The 20490-nt window shown below is 36.8% G+C and overlaps 1 protein-coding gene across 1 annotated transcript; it reads left to right on the top strand.

Annotated features, from left to right (window-relative positions):
* The first annotated feature begins 698 nt into the window (after positions 1-698).
* LOC306862528 (transmembrane protein 164-like) lies at positions 699-19355 on the top strand. Its single transcript, XM_079405364.1, has 6 exons — positions 699-1699; positions 8370-8419; positions 13786-13852; positions 13957-14035; positions 15468-15568; positions 17993-19355. The coding sequence occupies exons 1-6, from the start codon at positions 1262-1264 to the stop codon at positions 18197-18199; spliced, it is 942 nt and encodes a 313-aa protein (XP_079261490.1). The 5' UTR covers positions 699-1261; the 3' UTR covers positions 18200-19355.
* Positions 19356-20490: the final 1135 nt, after the last annotated feature.

The following is a 20490-nucleotide window of genomic DNA, read 5'->3' as shown; positions in this document are numbered from 1 at the left end:
AGGTTTACAGGCAGTGAATGTCATCTGCATAACAGTGGTAGTTAAAACAGGTTGATGTAAAAACTTATTTAGGTGCTGTGTATACATAAAAAATAGTAACTGTCCAAGAACAGATCCTTGAGGAACACCTTGCTTAAGAGAGACAGTAGGCAACTGAAAAGTATTCATTGAGATGTAGATCTCTCTATCAGAGAAGAGCAACACCTGTGACACCTCCATCTGAGAGGCGGGAGAGAAGTAAACAATGACAAATGGTTTTTAAGGCGAATTGAGGTCTAGTAATATAAGATTATTAATAAAATAATAGTTTATTATATTAAATTGAATTATATATTTATATTTCTGGGTGAACTATCCCTACAAGAAGGATAAAAAATGTTGCATCAAGTGGAGAGAAAACGTGTCTGTATTTCGTTAGGCTCCTTCAGCTTTCGTTGATATAGGCTAATTTAAGTAAGGTTTTACTCGTCTAAATCTCTTTTCTAGACTGCGCAGTGGGCTTTTTCTGGACTACATACTTTATGTATTTTTTATTACTCTCTTGTCCGGTAGTTTACCTTCCTTTTTTAAATTTTATTTGTGAGGTATCATTTCATTTACGAAAATTTAACCATCACATGTACAGCTACACCGGCAGTGAGGGAGTTAACAAGTACATACTTGTCTTGCGTAAAGAAGGCGGGGCCCTGCGCTCTGGCCCTTTTGCCGGAAATGAACGGCATATCAATATGCTGCTGATGGTTTTCTGGAGAAACTAAACGCGCACGCGTGTTGCTGTGTGGGAGGATTTGGGGGCCCTCGTGAACAGGGCGGCGTTTCTATGGTGAGGAGGTCTTTAATACGCCACATGGACCCAGACACATCGCACCTTCTGCGTCTGCTTTTATCGCATTTCTCGAGTGATACATTGCAACATCTCTTACGCATCGGTCGCAGTCGGGTTTTTTTAGTTGTGTTTATAAATTGAAGGCCTCTCGGCGCTAATCAAGGGTCTCTTTGAAGCTTTTATGTAATGATCCGCTCTGGCAAGGAATATTCTGGACTCTTGTTTTAGCCGAGAATCGGTTTCCAGTCAAGACGTCACTTTGGAGATGCGTCTTCCTCCTTGGATAGCTACAACTTGACCATCTGTGAATAATCCATCGCATCATATAGTCTCCAGAGCTCTCCCACAGGTGTCTTTGACATAAAGGATGTGGATCTGATTAAACAGCTCCTCGGTCATTTCATCTTTCGCTCACCGAAGACAGATTTGACGTTAATGTTTCGCCAGGAGGTCGGTGTCCTGTCTTTTATTCCGTCTTGTTCGTACCTTTTCCAATACGAGCAGAGGAACATGTCTCGGTATAATATCTACAGTCTGCTGGACTGGATGTATGGAGGGGTGGACCCCATGTTTGAGGGCAATGGAGGCCCTGAGTGCGCAGCCTTCCTCTCTCCGCGCCAGAGAATATTTGAGACTCTGATCATTGTGTTCTTTTCTATCCTGGAAGTGGTGGTGTCCATCAAAAAGCTGAATGTCCCTAAAGAGGTCAGAGATGTGGGGAAAGATGGCAGGAGGAGTAAGGAAGACACCTGGGGCAAGAACCTGTTGCTTGTGGCTCTGTGCATGACTTTTGGAGTTGAGGTTGGGTTTAAGTTTGCCACAAAGACTGTCATCTACCTCCTCAATCCATGTCATGTGGTCACAATGGTGCAAGTAAGTATATTTCTGATAAAATCATTAAAAAAAGATATGGGCTGATAACTGAAAAGCTCTGTAGTTTCAGAATCCCTTGAACAAAGCATTCAACTTCAGATTACTTCATTGAGCAGCATCTGTATTTAGTGAGTAGTAAGTTGCTTTGGGTGAGCTAGTTTGAAGCTAGTACTGAAGCTAGTTTTTTTCCAAGCAGTGCATGCCCTGCTAATTTAAGAAACATGTTCCTACATTGCACAACACATACCTAGGTGCAGTTCTGAACTTGTTATCATTTGTGGTTCCTCTCTGCAGTTAGCTGGCTCTCAAACATAGGAAGGAAATGAGAGCTGTCACCATAGATCAGTTCTGAAAAGGAGGAAGTAGATCAGAGATCAGTTCTGAAAAGGAGGAAGTATTGAAATTAGTTGTGCCTCTTTTTTTGCAGCTGTTTAAACCAATGTACAGTTTAGATGTACCAGGTGGATTAAGAGCAATCTGTTTCACATTCAGTCATATAACCTAGACATGTTTTGGAAGATTCATGTCAATTAAAAAAAAAAAAAAAAACACACTATATTACATCCCAAAATTAAAATAAAGAAATATACTGGTCCTTAAAGGTATACATCACCCAAAAATGAAAATTGTGTCATTTATTCACATTATGAACATTTGCACATTATGAAGCCTTATGTAAAAGCGCCGTGAAGGTCCTTTATGCTTGCGCACCACTTCTAACGGGCATGGAGGGGTGAGTAAAATGAATTTTCATTTTTGGGTGGAGCATCACTTTGAATATATTTAAAGCATGCATAATGTTGGGAGGTCTTAAAAAAATGTCAATGAAATATTTAAAAGTCAGCAACCAAACATCTGAACTCATATGAGCCATAAATTTGATGGAGACTCATTTAAAACCAGTTTTGATTGACAACGATTTATTTGACTTGCTATAATTTTTTGAGAAGTTTTTTTTATTTTTATGATTATTTTTTTTCAGACAGTTGAAGGGTACAGTGAGTATAGTACAAAGGGATATGATTTTCTTGTTAATGGATTTAATAGTTACAAATACAATTAAAAATACACATTTTTGAATGTTGTGTGCAACTGGTAGGGCCATCATGATGAGTATTTTAAAATTATACACAAAGGGCTGTAGTCAAAATATTGTATTGTGCTGGGACTGGGAGCCTATAAATATAGGCCTGTAATTGACGACACATTGATGGTAAATTTTCTTAGGATATTTGTCCACATTCATCACTGCTGCTCTATCTCCTCACAGCATTTGCACAAGAAAATCATATATGTTTGGCAAAAATAATTACAGAGGCTGTTTGGGTATTTAACAAATAACATTAACTTTTATTCACCATAAAGATTTTAGATTAAAAAAATCAAAGTGTTTTATTTCATTAAGAAGCAATGAGAGGCAGTCTTGTATGATGAATTTAGTCACAGTTAAAGCCATGCTTAAGCACAATGTGCAGCTGAGTGACAATGTTCACTAATATAGTTAGATCTATTGATTTTTTGTCTTATTGTAAGTGGTTATTACATGGTAAAATGTTGAAGACACGCATGCATTATGCAAATGCATTAAAAGGACACTTGACCCAAAAAATGAAAATTCTATCATTTACTCTACTTGATCCAAACCCATATGAGTTTCTTCTTTGTTGAACACAAAGGAAGACATTTTGAAGAACGTTGGTAACTAAATTGTTGATGTTAATATGGACACTATGTAAGTCAATCTCTAAAGTTTGGTAACCAATATTCTGCTAAATATCTGTGACTGATTAACATCCACTTTCGCATAATTTCCAACATATTTGTTGACAGAAATCTGCACGCAGCACTTCACTAATATTCAGTCAAAATGAAAGCTGGAGGATTTGGCATGTTAAAAACGTAAGAGTTTGAAAGTGACAAATTCAAGACATAAATATTTGTATTGGAGCTTGCTGGTATTTGGGAAGACTGGTGGATGAATATCCTTTCCATTCGCAGTAGAGTCTTTGTGCATTGTGTTCGAATGTGTCATCACAGCAGTAGCAAGACTTTTCATAAGAATTAAAAGCCCGGTCTCATGAAAATGCGTATAAATAGCACGCCAAAATAAAAATGAAAACACATGGTGTTGATACGAAAAAATGGACTTTGGTGTATGACACGTGCATGTTTGGCGTGCATATAATACGCAATTTTCACGTACATATGATACGCATCTACCTCACAAGCCTAACCCTACCCATCGCGTAGCATATACACGCCAAAGTCCATTTTTGCGCATCAATACCACAAGTTTTCGGTTTTATTTGGTGTACTATTTATACGCATAAAATACTTTTAATCATTCATAAACACTGTAATAATACATAATAGTATTATATATAATAATATCTGGAAATTGCCTCATGCAAACCTTTGGCACATCTCTCTGTCTTGACGTTATCATACTTGTTGCACGTTCATGGCCACTAATAAGCCAGCGCTTTGTTACTAGTTTAATGACCTTCATGTTTGAATGACACTATTGTCATTTTAGAGCTGCTTGACAGCAGGATTTTGATTTGTCAAATAAGTTTGCATCATTGCTTCTATCGCTTCTCTGTTTACTGTAAACACTGCTTTGAAACAATCTCTACTGTATAAAGCACTATAAAGGTGAAGAGAAGCACAGGTCTCAAATCTGTGAAAGTTAATGGTCAAATAAGAATCACCATCGTCAGTGTTGCTTAATCACCTTCTAAATCAGGTGTAAATATTTGATATATTGCCCAATCTACTCAGGCATATGCATTTTTTTTATTGTAACATGACAGGTTTCTGAGAAGGTTCCTGTTCTCAAGGTGAGCCTTTCCCATATTAAGCAACTAGATAAATCCTTGCTTCATTTGTGGAGTCCTTCTGAGATTGCCTGTGTTTTCGGCATTCTATGATGTCACTCTACCAGGCTTCAAATATGCAAACTCAGCATCTGTTCTCAAGCGCAGTATAAACTTATTTGTGCAAGTCTTACGGTATTTGAACAAGGTCACAGGCTTATCATTTGGTAAATATTAAAGCCGGAATAGTTGGGAAGTGTAAATAAATAGCCTGAATGGAACTCTCACACAATTTTAGCGCAAAACCAATAATAACAGTAATACACAGGGAGATATGTGGAAAGTAACATGCTTTATAAATCCTTCAGTGCATACAGAATGTAATGAAACAGCAATAGCTAAATAGTAGGTTTTTAATGCAAGTACATTTTTCCTGCAAACCTTATTGTTGCAATATTTTCTCCTCTGCCTTGTGAAAAAAAAAAAATCTATATTATTTGACAGGACATATTAGGCAGACTTACTTTAGCCTCAATAAATGCCAAATGCATTAAGAAGAAGACATTGATGTACAGGAGATACAAGGACTCAGTAATAAAGATAATTGCTATGTGTTGTCTTGTAGGATGAGATCAATATAATGCTCAGCAGAGTTCATCCAGCTGTTCAGTAAAATGAATAAATAAAAAGAATATAAAACTAGTTTGTTGCCTAGATATCCTGAAATTTGTGTTGAATGTCAATGCCATGATCAGTTAGGAGACATGAGATGGCACACCAATGATGTTTGCATTTATTTGAATATGTGCGAACAGGATTTGATGAAGGAGAAGATTAGGAGGGAATAATAACTTACATTTCAGTCTGTTTCTGGCATTAATTATTAATAGGCCTGGTGTATGGAAAAGAACATGCACAAACAAAACAAAACAAATATGGTTAGAAACAACATGAGAGTGAGAAATGCATTACCAAATTTTAATTTTGGGTTAACAACTCCTCCAACCAGCAAAAAAAGAGTTTTGATATTTCTTTAAAATGTAATATCTTTAAAATTATTTGTGCAGTAGTTATGGTATTGAGAAGATTCTGATTTATGAGGGAGATAGTTGTGTAGGCATCTTTTTAATTTTTTTAAGAGGTCTAGACTGAATAAAATACTTTCCTACTCATACTAATGTAGACATGACTCACTTCAGTGTTTTCTGCTTTTAAATTGTTATATTGTTACATTAGTGGTCAAATAAACCTATTGAACAGTTATACACATACATAACATTCTTACATCACATTGCACTAAAAAATTTGAATATCGTGATTTTTTTTTTTTTTGGGAGTAACATTTCAAGAAGTTTCATATATTCTAGATTCTAAACTTTCATATATTCTAGATTCATTACATGTAAAGTAAAACATTTCAAAATATATATATATTTTGATGATTAGAGCTTACAGCTCATGAAAGTCAAAAATCCAGTATCTCAGAATATTAGAATATTTACGTTTGAGTTTCATTTAATGACCATCCCTACAGTATACATTCCGGGTATCTCTTGTTCTTTGAAACCACAATGAGGAAGAATGATGACTTGGCAATGATCCAGAAGACAATCATTGACGCCCTCCACAAAGAGGGTAAGTCACAGAGGGTCATTACTGAAAGGGGTGGATGTTCACAGAGTGCTGTATCAAAGCATATTAAATGCAAAGTTGACTGGAAGGAAGAATTTGGATAGGAAAATGTGTACAAGCAACAAGGATGACCGCAAGCTTGAGAGTATAGTTAAGCAAAGCCGGTTCAAACACTTGTGAGAGCTTCATAAGGAGTGGACTGAAGCTGGAGTCAGTGCATCAAGAGTCACCACGCTCAGTCGTCTTCAGGAAAAGGGCTACCAAGCCACTTCTGAACCAGAGACAACGTCAGAAGCATCTTACCTGGGCTACGGAGAAAAAGAACTGGACTGTTGCTCAGTGGTCCAAAGTCCTCTTTTCAGATAAAAGTAAATTTTGCATTTCATTTGGAAATGAAGGTCTGGAGTCTAGAGGAAGACTGGAGAGGCACAGAATCCAAGTTGCTTTAAGTCCAGTGTGAAATTTCCAAAGTCTGTAATGATTTGGGGTGACTTGACGTCTGCTGGTGTTGGTTCATTGTGTTTTATCAAGTCCAAAGTCAATGCAGCCGTCTACCAGGAGATTTTGGAGCACTTTATGCTTCCATCTGCTGACAAGCTTTATGGAGATGCTGATTTCCTTTTCCAGGAGGACTTTAGCACCTGCCCACAGTGCCAAAACCACTTCCAAGTGGTTTACTGACCATGATATTACTGTGCTTGATTGGCCAGCCAACTCGCCTGACCTGAACCCCATAGAGAATCTATGGGGTATTGTCAAAAGGAAGATAAGTAACATCCGACCAAACAATACAGACGAGCTGAAGGCCGCTATCAAAGTAACCTGGGCTTCACTAACGCTTCAGCAGTGCCACAGGCTGATCACCTCCATGCCGCATTGAGGCAGTAATTCGTGCAAAAACAGCCCCAACCAAGTATTTGGTGCATAATTAAACCTACTTTGGAGATTTTGAACATTTCTGGTTTGGAAATCTTTTTTTGATTGATCTTTGAGAAAATATTCAAATTTTTTGAGATACTGAATTTTTAAATGTTCCTAAGCTGTAAATCAAATTAAATCTGTTCATCATATTAAACAGGTGTTGTATGGGCAAACACCACTCACATATTCTTCAGAAAATGTCCAAATCTAGTTTAGACTATAATTTAATTGAATAAGTGCTTGCGGGGGGGGGGGGGGGGGGGGGGGGAATCATTAGAAGTTTCTGTATTTGAATTGCTGTAACAGTATTATCCTAATTGTTCACTCTGCCTTGGAGTGAGCATATTACACGAGACTGAACGTGTTCTCATCTTCTTACTCAATGTCAGATTCTTCTGTAGTTTGACTCCATGGGATAAGGATAGCTGCTGACAGGATTCAACTTCCTTCTTGTGTCCTGCTCCCAGACTGCTCTTTCTATCAAAAGAGGGAAATACTGGCTACCCTCCCAACAGATGCTAAATTGTCAATTTGTGATCTCTTTAACCCTAGATTAGATATGGTTTTTGGCCGTCCTTAGTTGCCTTTATCTCTACCGAGAGAACATTCTCACTAGTGATCAAAACAACAGCACAGTACAAAATTGTTGTATCATAAACAAATATCTCTATAATTTTAAGTTGCTTGCAATATTTATATGAAACAAAAAGATTATTCAAACGCTCAGTTTTCAGAGCTGTAATTTTAACCATTTATGTTGATGGTATTGTCAAAATGGTGTGTTTGCATTACAGAGAATAAATAAGGAAAATAAAGATGACCAGAGAAAAAAAGGAGTAGTTCTTAATGCAACACTGAACTGGTCCAAAATTGTGTCATGTTATCTCCAGGTCTCCATTTTTCAGTAGCTGCATGTCTGTTTGATTGACACTCAGCCACTGAAAATGTGATAAACTTGTTCTGATAAGATATGCACGGCTTGGCGCTTGTTCAAAAGACTGCATTGATATACCGCCAATACCTAGGTGCACAGTACGTGACCATGAATAGAGCCTTCATTTTCAGCAGTTATAATGGCTTGAATGAGCATCCTTCTCTTTGCAGCAATGGTTGTTCTGTTCTATTTTAAGAGTTGTATTCCAGCATTTATTTGGAATTGCTGTCCTCTTGTTGACTTAGTAAAATTTCTGTTATCAGTTACTCTCATGACTAGTTTGCATTACTAGTTTCACTGCTTGATGTAATATGTGCTTTGTCCAAAAGAGTCATTGTTATTGAGCCTATCACTTTATCTTTTGCAGATCTTCCTGCTTGCATGTCCCCCTTGTAAAACTGCCATGGTTATCTTTAGGTAAGTACTCAGTAACAGATTGCACTGCAGAGAGCTCGGAGTTTTCTTGTTACCTTCACTCTTGGTCTTCATGTGCAATTTGTCTAGTGACAGTAACTACTATAGTGTGTGGCCTCTTCAGCATATGAGGAATGCAAACCTATGCATATCACAAGACTCTTCCCAAAATAGCCTTTCAACACCTGTGAATGCTTAGGGTACTCAGCAGTATTGGGGGGTAACGCCATATCAGGAAAAAGTAAAGCAAAAATAGCATAATACTGTATATTACTTTCCATAAAAATTTACCATTTACATTTTATGGAGTAAAGAAATATTGTAATGCATTGCTTTTAATAGTATCTTTCCCCAACACGGTTTATCAGTTGCTGAGTTGGAAAGAACCATATCTCTTATATATTTTTGGCAGCAGTATAATCTTTTCTGACAATCTAGGTAACATGTTTCTTAATCATATTAATTATATAATCACCTCTTTCAATAATGTGCCCTTGAAATAGTTGCTGTAGACTAAGAAGGTAGTAAGCAATCAATAATATGCCCTTGAGCAAAAGCACTTAACGAATGAAACCGCAAACAACACTGTTATACTGTAAATCGCTTTGGATTGGATGTCTACTTAAATGGCTTAAAAGGACTAAAACTTAATTTGGTTTTTAATTTTGAGAATTGGCTGACTCTATGGCCGAGTGATCCTTCTCAGACTCAAAAGTGTAATGATTTTAGACTTAAATATTAATATTGAGTTTTTGGTCACATGTCACTTAAGGCGAGTGTGAGAGTGTCCGATAATTCCTTTCTATTTTGCGGGGCACCAGCCAGGCATTTCACCTTGACCAGTAAAGAACAATCAAGGAAGATTGTTGAATAAACAACTATATAAATTAGAGGTAGTTGTTAGCTGACCAATCTTTTGGGATTTGTGACCATTAACTCATAGAACCTATTACTCTATAATCAACACAAGGAAGGCACAAGTGTAATAAAAGGGATTTCATTAACAAAATGATAGACGAGAGTAACTAACAACTACTAGATGGATATCAGGGATGGATAAAGTGCAGAAGATTAAAAATGCAAGTGACTGCTATAGTAACATCCAACTCAGTTACATATTTTCTTATTGATAAGATAAACTGTAGATTCTCTGGAAGTAATAAACCTTATTCTGGATTCATGTTTCGTCTGAATGCAAAAGGCATTTGTTTGTTGTCCACAAATGCCTGATCACATCAAAATGAAACTTCATGAAACAATTCTTGAGATACATGAATCATTTTTGTTGACATAACTAACGGGGCAGTAGATCTAAGTGTAAGATCTAAATGTTGCTTGTCATTGGAATTTTATCACATGCATCTAATTAGGACATCTAATTAAAACGATCACTATTCTAGAAAGTGATATAAATAAACATGACTTGATAATTAACATTGTATCACACGTAGTGAATAATTGCTATGATGCATACTCACTAATATGAAATCATAAACATAAGGCCTTTTGTAAATCCTTTGTAATTTTAACAGAGCGGTGCTAATGTCCGTGTTTTGACTGAAGTGACAGGATGGGGCTAAGTTCCTCACAGGAGCTGTTAATGTCCTGAATGTGAGACATGCTGAATTGGTAATGTCACCAGATGGCAATAAATGATAAACAACCCCAGAGATGACCTGAATTTTAGATTCATCACATTATAAATGGATTTCTTTCAAAATGAATCGCATGATCCTTGCGTCTACATTTTAATGTGAAAAACTGGAGATGTTTGCTGCTTAAGTGACTGCTTTTCAGAACAGATTGTGACTCAACTCTTAGTGCAGTGCTTTGTACGAAACTGAGAAGCTAAGACCAGGAGACTCCGGTATCTCTTCAGCACGATTTTTTATTGAGAACAAACTGTTTCACATTGTCGTCATCAAGTTTAACTAAAGGCCGGGTCACACCAAGGCAGCAGTCAGTCATCAGTCTGTCGAGCTGTTTTTTTTTTGGTGTGCTCCACACATAGACTCTCGTTGACGGCAGTTGCCCGATTCACCATGTTTTATAACAACATGAGCCGCTTAATATAAAGTTATCAACATAACTGATATTCAAAATGGTAAGCGCTGCTTTGTTTATGTTTCGTATATCTGCGTGTATCTTGTATATCTCGTATATCCTTGTTTCGGTGTCTCCTTTTGAATGAAGAGTATTGATAGCCGCTGATATACGTTAATTCCTCACACGCAGGCGCTAGTTTGCAGTCAGCTGTAGAATGCGACAACACCGTCGGCTTTCATTGCCGCTAGTTCTTGGTGTGTCCTGGCCTTAAGGGAAGCAGGCTTTAAAGGTGGTGCTCATATACACAGATTCAGCGGTGACAACTTAACCACAGCATTTGTATTCCCACAGTCTCCCTGCTGTAGTAAATTTCGTATAATGCAAATTTAAACCAGTAGTCCATTTGCCTATATTGTTGTTTTTTGTAACATTACCATCTTCCAGTTTTGTAACTTTAAATAGTTACACACAATTTTTTCTGTCACAAAGTTTGTTAAAAGATGGATAGTCCAAATGTACTACATACAAACTCATATCATGTAAACTACATGATGCATATACTACAAAGAACCATGTAGCTTAAAAGTGGAAGCACTAAATGTCCATGAAGCTGAAATGAAATCCCTTGTGTGGGCAGGGCTAGCAGCGGTCAGTTTGCATTGGCTACTGAGTTTTTGATTGACAGTGAAGAAGAGAAGACATCAATGTTGTTTAGAAGTACGATTGTGAGAATCTGCAAGCGGTTTCCTATTTCTTTTAGTGATAAATTTAGGAAGTTTTGTTTTTAAATTTAAAAACTGCTTCCTCTTCTGCATACAACTAGTGATACTTGGACCAGTCTACCCTCAGACCAATTAATGTTTTCTAAATCATAGTAATCTCTTTTTGCAAACATGTTTTGCTTCCTTGCTGAAACTCTTTCTACAATAGATTCAAAATCATTGAATTCTGACTCCGTCAGCAGGAATGTGATTTTTTTTTTTGTATTTATTTATTATTTGAAGCACTGGATTCATTTTCAGTTTTGATTCACAGTAAATCCTTCTCCTCTTGAACTCTGCCAGTGCTGTGAGTCGCTTATAATTTATAATTAAGGCAGTCATAAATGTTAGTATTGTATGTTTACTGTTGTTCTGTAAAATTCTAATAATAACAATATAGCTGCAAGCTGGAATTATCAGGCTCCAAGCACCAGTGGCCCGTGTGGATGATTTGCGATCCAACTGAAATGTGTCTAATGATGTGGTTTTTACAGCAAAGTCCATCTTGAATCTTCGTTAATAGATTAGGGTTTAATGGAACCACTTACAACAACACACTGGTGTCAAAAGAGACAAGTGACTTGAAGCCAAAACCCCTCTGTTTCATAAGATATGTGATCATAAGATATTTGGTGTATGTGTGGACTCATATTAGACATTTAAATGTAGATAATAAATCACATCATAAGATGTCATCAGACAATTTCAAATTAATATGAAGTTTTGTGCAGCTCAACTTTTAAATGGAATTATTTAGCTTAAACTCTAATGTGCAGTTTTTTGTAGAACTGGGGGATTTCAGCTAGTGACGTGTAAAAGTGTCGCATTTTTGGACAATGATCTGCTAAGAAAAAAATGAATGTGCTTAATTTTTTCAGCAAGTCTTATGGTTACCTCAGGACGGAGAGCTGTATTGACACGGGGGTTGCAGATGAAATCGTGTCAACCCTTTCTAGTCTACTTTGAGCCTTTTTTCTCGCTCCACACATTTCAACTCCGTTTACAGCTTTATCTACCAATCCACTATTGCCATTGTACTCTTCTCAGTGTAAAGACTCAGTGTAACTCTTGGAAGTGAGGTATTTTAATGGCTCCAGTGATTCAACACCCAGCTAAAATAATTTCCTGTCCAACTGGAAAACAACTTCTGTTTTGTTAGAAAATAGAGGCAGTTGTTGGGTTTGAAACTTATAGTCAGACTGTAATTTCATCGTGTGATTATCTCTCTCTAACATTTACAATTAGGGGTGCCAAGGGGCGGAAAATGTCCTGTACATTTCCGAAAACCTTCCATGGGAAATTAAACTGGCGAATTTTGGAAATATTCCAAGTTTTGGAATTTACAGGAATTAAAGGCAATTAATTGGAAATTTGGGGTAATTTATACAAACTGTATCAAATACAAACATAAATATAAAAAGGTCCCATTAAAAATGTCATTTGGCACATGTGGCATTATGTAGAATAAGATTAGGAAAAACACTAATGCAATGCCATGCACAGATATATGAATAGCTAAACAATTGGAAGATTCTGAAATGGTAAAAATATTTCATAAATAAGCCACAGTTCGTTATCAATACATGAACATTGCATAGGCAGCATGGACATGAATGACAGAAGACAATGCATTTGATTTTGCCTGGCAATCACCTGGTTGCAAAATATACATCTTAAGTGTGTAAAATATTAACACAATGAAGGTATGAATCTAGCCGCATTTAGAAGCAAAGACCAAAATCAGAACGAACGTCTACCTACATAGGCAGTTGCCTTTTAAAGCAGCATCCTAATTGGAATCTGATAAGTTATCGAATGCTCTACATATAGGCAGCAGCAAGTGTCATACAAACAGCACTCCTCATGGACACCGTTCATTTCTATCCACTTTATTTTTAACGAGCGAGCATGGGCATGTTTAAAATGAGTGTACAAGGATTCCGGTGACAGCCACTTCCACTTATTTTAGCTGTTCAGAAACAGTCTGATATGCTGATTTATGCTGTAAACTGGTCCAGATTGCAACATCAAGCAGCATAGCAGTATAACCGGAATCTGTGTGAGTGTAGGGATTGGGATTGTAGAATATGGTCATGCAGAATGTGTTTTATAAGTACTAATAAACAGCCAATGTGTTATTAATAGGTATGCTAATAACAACTAGTTAATAGTGAGAATTGGTCCCTATACTAAAGTGTTACCATCTATATAAATTTATATTGTTTATTGATACTTTTCAGTATTGCATGAATTAGATGTGTAAATTTCAGTAATGTGAATATTTTTCGTTTCATACCATCAATTTAAATTTTTAGAGATTGCCTTCTCTGTGCAGGATGCATATATTGTTGCTTTAAGGCAGCATACGATGAATAGGTATGTTTTTGATTGAAGTATTTTTGTTTTACAGTTGCCTTTGACCTATAATAGCTTCATGTTTTGATATCTGACATTTCTTTGTCAGTTTAATAGAATGTCACGGTTTTCTCTTGTTCAGGTGATATTTAGATCAGTTTCAGATATATTGTTGCTGTGAGCTTTCTTTCTTTTTTTGTTTTGAAGGCTTCAGGTCCATATGCTGAATGGAGCCCTTCTAGCTCTTCTCTTCCCAGTAGTCAACACTCGACTGGTGAGTGTATTCCCATCTCTAGTATTCATACTTCACCAAATAATAAGGCTGGAACATGTCCGTATGTTTTGTCTTCTAAACATATTTTTTTTCTCCCATCACAGCTTCCATTTGAGAAGGAGATCTATTATATTCAGCACTCCATGCTGTATCTTGTGCCAGTCTACCTCTTCAGAAAAGGAGGTGAGTTTCTGAAGTTCGGGCAAACAGTCGTAGTCCTGGAGCTTTTACCGCACATCATCATATCTGCCGTTGTCCACGTGCACAATATCATTTCAGCTTCCATGTTTCAGTTGAAAAGTGAGCACTAGTACTCTTGAAATTGGTGCTGTTATTTATAGAGCTCATCCAACCGATATTTCAGTTGTGAAATGAGTTATGTTGATGTGAGGAGGACACTTCACATGCCCTGAGTAAAGTATATATCAGAACATCGATGGCGCTCCGGGAGAAATGAGTAAACCCAGAGTGTCATCTAATGTTCAGAAAGGATTACTACAGCTCCTCATTGATAAGAACAACTATTAACGTGTCTAGTTGTTTTGTTTTTTGGTTGGGATATTGTAAGGATATGCCCTTAAGTAGAGTACAGGAGTAACTATGTTTCAACAGGGGGCAAGGTTTGTGTATCACTGCAAAAAAAATAATATTTTGGCTTGTTTTCCAGAACAAATCTCTAAACATTCTTGAAAATAGAGATATTTACTTTAGCAGCAAAATGACTTAAAATATTAAGCTTTGTTTTCTGAAAAATTGATCAAAATATTGTTCCGTTTTTTATTAAAACAAGAAAAAATATCTGGAAATTGGGTAAGAAAAATCATTTTGACTCGAAGGGAAAACACGATTATTTTTCTCGCCCCATTGGCAGATATGTTTTTTAGATTCAAGAATGTTTCGATATTTGTACTGGAAAATAAGCATATACAAAATAATGATGTGTCATTTAATAAATTATTAGGGAAAATAAACAGACATTTGCAAATATAGTTGTAATAGCAAAGTTGTGAAAAGGTCTAAACTGTAATTTGATAAATATGAATGTAAATCAATCATTCATAAATATAAAAGGGTATTATTAATAAAATATTACATTAAATATTTAGTTGGATAGAAGAATCAGTCCAGAAGATACAGGCCTATATTTTAATTGAAAGGATAGCATAATAAATTAAGTTCAACAGGTTATGATTAATGATGTATATGTTTAAGATACACATGTAATTTATGGGAATAATATATAATTCCCTGATTTATCTTTTTTTTTAAATCAAATCAGCTACAGCGTCACTCTGGACCAATTCTTTTAGAGATTTATAACCTCACGTTAACTTGTCACAACAAAATAAAGCAGTATTTGTGACCATCTTATCCCATCTTACCCTATAATGCTCAAGTTTTGTGGTGATATTTTTGAAACACTAATGTTTATCCAGGTGCATTGTCTTGCCCCCATTCTAAGTGCTTTCCTGTAATCACAATTTTGTGGACGAGTTGAAATTCTGCATGGTAACAGATGCAGCGTACCCTCTGCTGAACCCAGCATATTCCTTTAAAAGAAGATCTGGGCTCCACATGCATCTTTAAAGACTGTTTCATGTGTCTCCTCTGTCAGGTGTGTATAAGCCAGAGCCGCTCGGAGACATGTGGTGGGCACTGCTGTCCACGGGCATCCTCTTCCTCTACCACTTTGTGTTCCTCCAGGGCCTTGGAATGGTACGACAATCAAACACTATTGTGAAAATCAGAATAGCATCCTAGTATTCTACTTTGTATTTCCGTCATACAAATATGGAAGAAATACAAAGAGTTGGTAGCTTATGACTGTGTTAGAAATAGAATGCTAGCTCACTACTTACTGAATACGGTGTAGTATACACTGCATACTTCCCACTGTTTTTAAGTGAAACGGTAGACATTGTTCTACAACATTCCACTGCTTTGTCACATGACCTCATGGCTTTGTGTGTACAGTAATCTAAGTGGTACAGTAAGCAGTACATTATGCAGAACAAACTCGATGGTATTTTTCTAGTTTTTATATGGAAGCCCATTTCCGCCGCTGAATAAAAAAGGTAATTGCAACTTTATCTCATCATTCAGACTTTTTATTCTCGCAATTTATTTTTTTCTTAGAATTGCATGATGTAAACTCGCAATTGCAAGAAAAAAAAGTAAAATTGTGAGATTTGAACTCGCATTTGTGAGGAAAAAAAGTGAGAATTGAGATATAAATTTGAAATTGCAAGTTATAAAGTGAAAACTGCATGATATAAACACAGTTCGGAGAAATAAAGTCAGAATTAGATATATAAACTCGGAATTGCAAGTCTTTTTTCCTCAGAATTGGACTTTATAACTCTCAATTGTGAGTTTATATCTCACAGTTAGTCAGAATTAGAAAAATTGAGGGAAAACAATTGCAAGAAAAAAGTAAGAATTCCAAACCATGAATAAACCACTGAAAGGTCAAGTGAATAACACTGATCCACTTTAACAAGGGCCAAATAGTGATGGACCGGGTAGAAGACTGGGTCAGAGCGTCTTCAAACTGGCAGGCCTTGTGGGGTATAGTCTGCATAGCCACAGACTGATGGTGCTCATGGTGACCCCTGTCCAACGTCGAAAACACCTTAAGGGCCAGGATTTACTAAACAAGGCAAATTAGAATTAGAGCGCAATTCCATACTGTGGGAGGGGAAAATTCTGCAGGTGATTTACTATCAATGCGCACATTAAAGAACACCGACGCAGCCAGATCATTTCCATAATGATCAGCGCAATCTACCAAATTACCACCTGCTTTAAGACATGCTTTTTGGGGGGCGTTAAATAATGGCGCAAATACCAGTAATTTGACGAGCGCAAATGTTAGTAAATTGCATTGCGTGATTCATTTTAATACTCTCCTCCCATAAATTTTGCGTCTGAAGGGGAAACTCCTACAAATGCATATTCAGTAAGGTCAGGCTCAAAAATAACTGTCACAGCGTGTCTTTAGTAAATCCTGACAGTACTATTTTAACGCCAAAAGATGGTTAGCACTGCCGCAAGCTGTTAGTAAATCTGGCCCATAATGGGCAAGTGGGCAGCTGGACCAAAAACAGTGGAAGGAGACTTTGGGTGTGTTAACATCATTAACCTAGAAGAAATGGCAGCATGATGTCTATGCCTATGGAGGCAGGCTGGTGGAGGCAGTGTTCTGTTTGGGCACCACCTACCTACAAACTGTTACAGACCACGTTCATCTCTTCATGGCAATGGTTTTACTTGATGGCACTGGCCTCTTTCAGCTCTATAATGCACCTGCCACAATGCAAAAATTGTTCAGGAATGGCTTGAGGAACATGACAGAGTTTAATGTAGCCTCCAAATTCTCCAGATCTTAATCCGATTGAGCGTCTATGGGATGTGCTGGACCAACAAATGTGGTCCATGGAGGCCCCACCTCACAACTTGCAGGATCTGCTGCTAATGTCTTGGTGTTAGATACCACAGGACACGTCCAGATGTCTTATGGAGTTCATGCCTTGATGCATCAGAGCTGTTTTGACAGCATGAGGGGGACCTACACAATATTAATTAGGTCATTTTAATGTTGTGGTGGCTTGTCAGTTTAACTGCACCCAAACCGGGAGTACACAACTTGTTTTAGATGATCAAACCAGTTATTTTTGAATAATCCTCTCTGGACTGGAAATATTACTTTTGTTTAAAAACATTAATTGGTTCCCGATTGTATCAAAAACTAAAGTGCATGCATGCAATTTGCAGTCTTTACTCTTTAATGGACGTATAACTTCTTAAATATGAAATGTTTGCATTCTATTCTTGCAGTCACACTTTTTAAGGTCTATTTTGCCTCAGTAGACTCCTAATTTGCTGCTTATTAATAGTTAGGAAGGTAATTGATCGGTTTAGGTATGTGGTGGATTAAGGGATCTAAAACATGATCATGCAGATTAAGGCATTAATATGTGCTTTATAAATACTAATAAACAGCCAATATGCTAGTAATATGCATGCTATTAAACAACTAGTTAATTTTGTGAATCCCTAAAGTGTTACCGTTCTATGCATGTTTTGCTTTAGTTGTTGTGGCCCTATGCTAACTCAATCTCGTATTTTGCTTCCCGCCAGTTGACAGAAGTCAATCTGAATAACATGCTGTGTCCTGCTGTCTCTGACCCCTTCTATGGACCATGGTACCGGGTGTGGGCGACGGGCCACCAGACGGCCCTGACGTTAGTGCACGGCAAGGCTCTGACCATCCTCTCGCAGCACACCGCTCCCACGTGCCGCTATTTACTGGATATAGTACGTCTACGCAACAAGAAGTTGGACTAGTGTTTTTATCAGCAGTCTTGCATGGACAAAACCTCAACTGGAACTTGTCCAGCATTCTAGACTAAAATGTAGTACAACTTTAGCACCTTTTTTCTGTTTGTTGTTTGGTCCAAACCTGGTTTCTCAAAGCTGGATCATTAGATCGAAAGACTGTTTTAACACTGTAGGAGCAGGACTCGAGCAACATTAACCTTGCCTTGTTTTTTTAGTTTTAGTGTTTAGCAAAATGAACACTCACTGAACTCGGAACACACGTAACCTTTCTTCTCAAGTTGCCTTCTTTAGTTACATTCAACAGGGGGCCAACCCAGTTCCTTTTACTTGTTTGCCGAATAGCTGATGTGCGGTTAAAAACACTGCATTTCAAGGCGGTTTTAAAAAGACGGTCTCAAAACGACATTTTGTTAATATTGTAGACCTGTTGTGGAAAGTGTAAATGGTACTGTATGTCTAGGAGATTTTCCAGTGTTTCCAGCCCATGGCAGTCTCTTTTGTATGTAAATAGAACTACAATTTTAGCTGAACTTATTAGCTGTTGTCATATCCACAACATATTTTATGTTTGATTCCATTTGCTGTTTGATCAAGTACACACACTCTACCGATGATATTATCTAAGGGAATGGACAGTGTTCTATCATAGCAAATTGACCGTTGTTTGTAGAATGACCATTTTAAAGGTTATCTGTTTTTATTTGTACAACTGAGTTACTCTATAGATGTTTCTTCTTGGGGGAAGTTAAAAAGGTTCTTTTCCCTTAATTTTTTTTTTCCATCTCAATTTTAAGCTTACAATTATCTAGAAATGGGTGAATAAACATACACAAACAATTCCAGTATGTAGTCAAATGAAGGAAAAATAAGTTCTATTACCAGCCACACGAGAGCTGCATCTTTCGTCCAATCCCAAAAACTGCTCTGTTTCAAGTGTAGTCAGTTGTTTGCATGTCAAACCCAGAAACGAAGATTTGCTGAACCATTTCGTGGTTGTTGCAGTCATGTATTAAATACTGATTTGAGCATTCTAGTGAATTATGGGATCATTGTCATTTCAATGGAAGTAACTTGACTAAAAGGGAAACCGGTCTTGGTGTCATTTTTGTACATATGTTTTTACATATGTCTATATATTAAAGGTCTTCAACATGTAACATTGATGATTGTCTTGGTTTATCAAAAAAAAAAAAAAAATCAAAAGTTCATTTGTGAAGCATAAAGAGACACCCAGTGCTTCTTTCAGAATTTATTTTTATTGGATAAATGATTTAAAAGGTAATAACAATAATGTTTTGAAACTACATTATCATTGCCACAGCCATAGCTCACATATAACCCATCTATTTGCCGCCACCCACCCCCCCCCAACACATTTTTTTTTCTTTTTTGTATATTTTGTCATTTTTTTTGGAGCCATACTACCATATTCATAATAAATGACCATTTCAAGTCTCATCACACTAACAGCAATTCAGTGGGGTAAAGGATCTAGTTCTACAGAGGTGTTTTTTCGATTTCTTTGTTTTTTTTGCCAAGTCGTTACTTTAACATTTTTAAGTTCTGAAAGGAAGAAAGAATCCAAAACTGAAAAACAGAAACAAAAAGTGGTGGGCATACGGGGCAACACCAGGCAACCCCGATGCCTGCAATGACAACACTGCAAGCTGTCAGTCGTTCAAAACTCATCTTCTCAAAGTTCCAGAACATAGAAAACCACTAAAACAATTTAGAAACTAGGTCCAAAATATTTTTTTTTGAAAAGAATTAACTCGATATACAAAAACAGTCAGTTTACTTGTTTTTTTTTACATTTTTTTTTTTTTTTTTTACAAAAAAAGTTTTCAAATTTATTGTAGTTCTTACATTGTTTTTTTTTTTTATCATCATCATCATTATTATTATTATTAGTTATACCCCCCCCCCCCCACCCCACCCCCCCCACCCCACCCCACCCCACCCCACCCCCAATATCTATCAGTGCGATTGTATGCCAGTGCAGCTACTGGGTCCAGAGTAAAGAAAAGAGGCTTTTTTTTTCTTCTTCTTTGAATGGCATTTAAAAATAAGGATTAACTCATCTTTTGTATAAAGTATAACTGCTGGTCTTAGGAAAAAAAACATTAAGAAACCCATAAATCTAAGAGGCACGCTATGGGGTTTTCTTTCTTTACAAAAATATATAATAATAACAACAATGATGAAAACAAAATAAAAAGTGCAACCTCGCATTACGGTCATTGACACCGTGCAAGGTCTCAAAGACGGCTACAATGAAAATTCATTCAACTTAGGTA

The sequence above is a fragment of the Barbus barbus genome (assembly GCF_936440315.1).
Source record: "Barbus barbus genome assembly, chromosome: 43".
Classification (NCBI taxonomy): Eukaryota; Metazoa; Chordata; class Actinopteri; order Cypriniformes; family Cyprinidae; genus Barbus; species Barbus barbus.
This window is presented reverse-complemented; position numbering and strand designations above follow the sequence as displayed.